This window comes from Stegastes partitus, unplaced genomic scaffold (genome assembly GCF_000690725.1).
Source record: "Stegastes partitus isolate 25-593 unplaced genomic scaffold, Stegastes_partitus-1.0.2 Scaffold651, whole genome shotgun sequence".
NCBI classification, from domain to species: Eukaryota; Metazoa; Chordata; class Actinopteri; family Pomacentridae; genus Stegastes; species Stegastes partitus.
In genome coordinates, this window is record NW_007578382.1 from 218,222 (window position 1) to 220,278 (window position 2,057).

At 39.7% G+C, this 2,057-nt stretch overlaps 1 protein-coding gene across 1 annotated transcript in view; it reads left to right on the plus strand.

Annotated features, from left to right (window-relative positions):
• The window catches only part of scarb2c (scavenger receptor class B, member 2c), a 16,109-nt gene extending 14,567 nt beyond the window's left edge, over positions 1-1,542 (plus strand). The window contains exon 12 of the mRNA XM_008290004.1: positions 139-1,542. Within this exon, the coding sequence (XP_008288226.1) occupies positions 139-177 (39 nt within the window). The 3' untranslated portion in view covers positions 178-1,542. The remainder of the gene's footprint in view (positions 1-138) is intronic.
• Positions 1,543-2,057: the final 515 nt, after the last annotated feature.

Below are 2,057 nucleotides of genomic sequence, written 5' to 3' on the forward strand. Positions count from 1 at the left end.
GCACACATTGATATAAATTGACATAAATATGTATCATTGTACATGAAATATGTGAAATACTAATATGCCAGTATTTACACACGTTGTTGTGATAATGTGTTAAGTTAAAGTTCTTTGTGTTGGCTTTTTGCTTTTCAGAGCACCGCTGCTGAACGACAGCCGCTGCTCACTTCGTAGCACCGACCAGGAGGCGAAAGGAGGAGGTTTGCCATGTTCGAGGTGTAATTTCAAAGGTTCAATGGATCTGAAGTTTCTGCTGTTAATCCCAGAGTGACACTTCCCACATTTAACCAAAACTCCACCTTTTAACACATTTTTAACATGAAGTTTTTTAAGGAAACAAACTGAAGACGACACCTTTGCGTTGTTTGTAAGGGTTTGGAGTTTCAAACCAGTTGATTGTAATGATGCTGAAATCTCTATTTTATGTTATTTTTTTATGAAACTTTACGGATTTTTCTTTTCCTATTGGGGGAAAAAACACAGAATTGAAAACGTTTAAGTCCCCAAATCTGCTTTGTTTGACGAGTTAGCTCTGAACTATCAGAACTCCAGGAATTTAAGCAGGAAAGTACCGGGCTCTTATTCAACCAGAACCATATTTTATATGTGATATCGCCACATTTCTTAGTGTGTGCATCCATTAAGTACCGCTACTGGAACAGCTGAAAGAACACCGTCAGTAACTCGGAGTTTTAAAAAGAAGGAAAGCCACGTTCACAAGTCGAGCTTTGACAAACGGCTGCTGGCAGAACGTTTCACTCGTATTATTTGTTCTGCCCTAAAATGCTTTGTTTACAGAAAAACAAGGAGGTTCTCAAGTCCGTGCATATCACATCTATAGGAGTCTCATTTCAGGATTTTGCATTTCTCTCGGACGCTGTGGATCAACTTCATTTTAAAACCTCTGGCTGTAGTTTTTCAGCTCAACCCGGTAGCGTGGAACCAGAGCCGACCAGTATTACTTCAGCAGTAGCAGCAGGATAAAGGGAAGCGTGTCCAATGTCTCGCTCGTGTGAAGCACCGCTGAAATAGTTTCACTTAATTTCTTACTCATGAAATTGGCGTAATTTTGATTTATGCTGAAATCCGTTTGTGAAGAGCTTCGTGCTTGTTTGGCAAAGAAGAAAACGTGTGTTTTCCTTTTTAACTGTTTGACCTGATTTGTTTTATGTTTAAATGCCACATTTCTAAGCAGCGTTTTATGACGTCGTTGGAGGCTTGATGATAAATCCTGTCGTGCTGTTGCTATTTAGATCATTCATTCCTAAAATAGCATGAACTTTCTGTCGAGCACTAGAATCCAGTATCACTATAACATGCACTATTTCAGTAACCACTAATCACTGACGACGTGTTCACTTTTTTCGTTGTTTCGTATGTAAAAGATAACAGTCGTGACTCCACTACTCTGTCGTACAATCAATACCCTACATGTAATCACTGTTTACATACCTTCAGTAGGTCATATATCTAACTGTTTGCACACTGTCTTGTCATTTGATATGGCTTATCAGTAAACTTGCCGTGCTCTTCTCTAAAGGCGTGTCTGCAGGTCTTTGATCGCACGTTGCAAAATTATTCGATAAAGTGCTGAATCATGACTCGCCGCACGCTTTCCTGTCCGCGAGGAGGTCAGTCAACTCCAGGGGGATGGTCTGACAAATTTATCGTTAGCATATCGGTGTTGAAGCTTTTTTTTAAATTATAGCTGCAATTAATGAGCGACATCTCACCCACAAACCCAGTAAGTAGACGATGGTTTTATCTGTAACGTTTCTAAGCTCAGGTTGCATTTGAGACTCAAGATGTTCTTCTGTCAATGAGTACGTCACTGATTTAACATCACTCAACATTTAATGGAGTAATGAAAGGATAGCAAAGCCTTTCTGAGGGAGAGAGTCACCACTTGGAGAAACCTGAGGAGAAATCTGTGGGAGAATTCAGTAACAAAAAAACATCTGTTGAATGGCACGACTTGTCTGTTCCCTAAAAAAGCCCATTTTATGATTTATAACAGACAAACCATCCAACTAATCACCGATCAAATGCACATC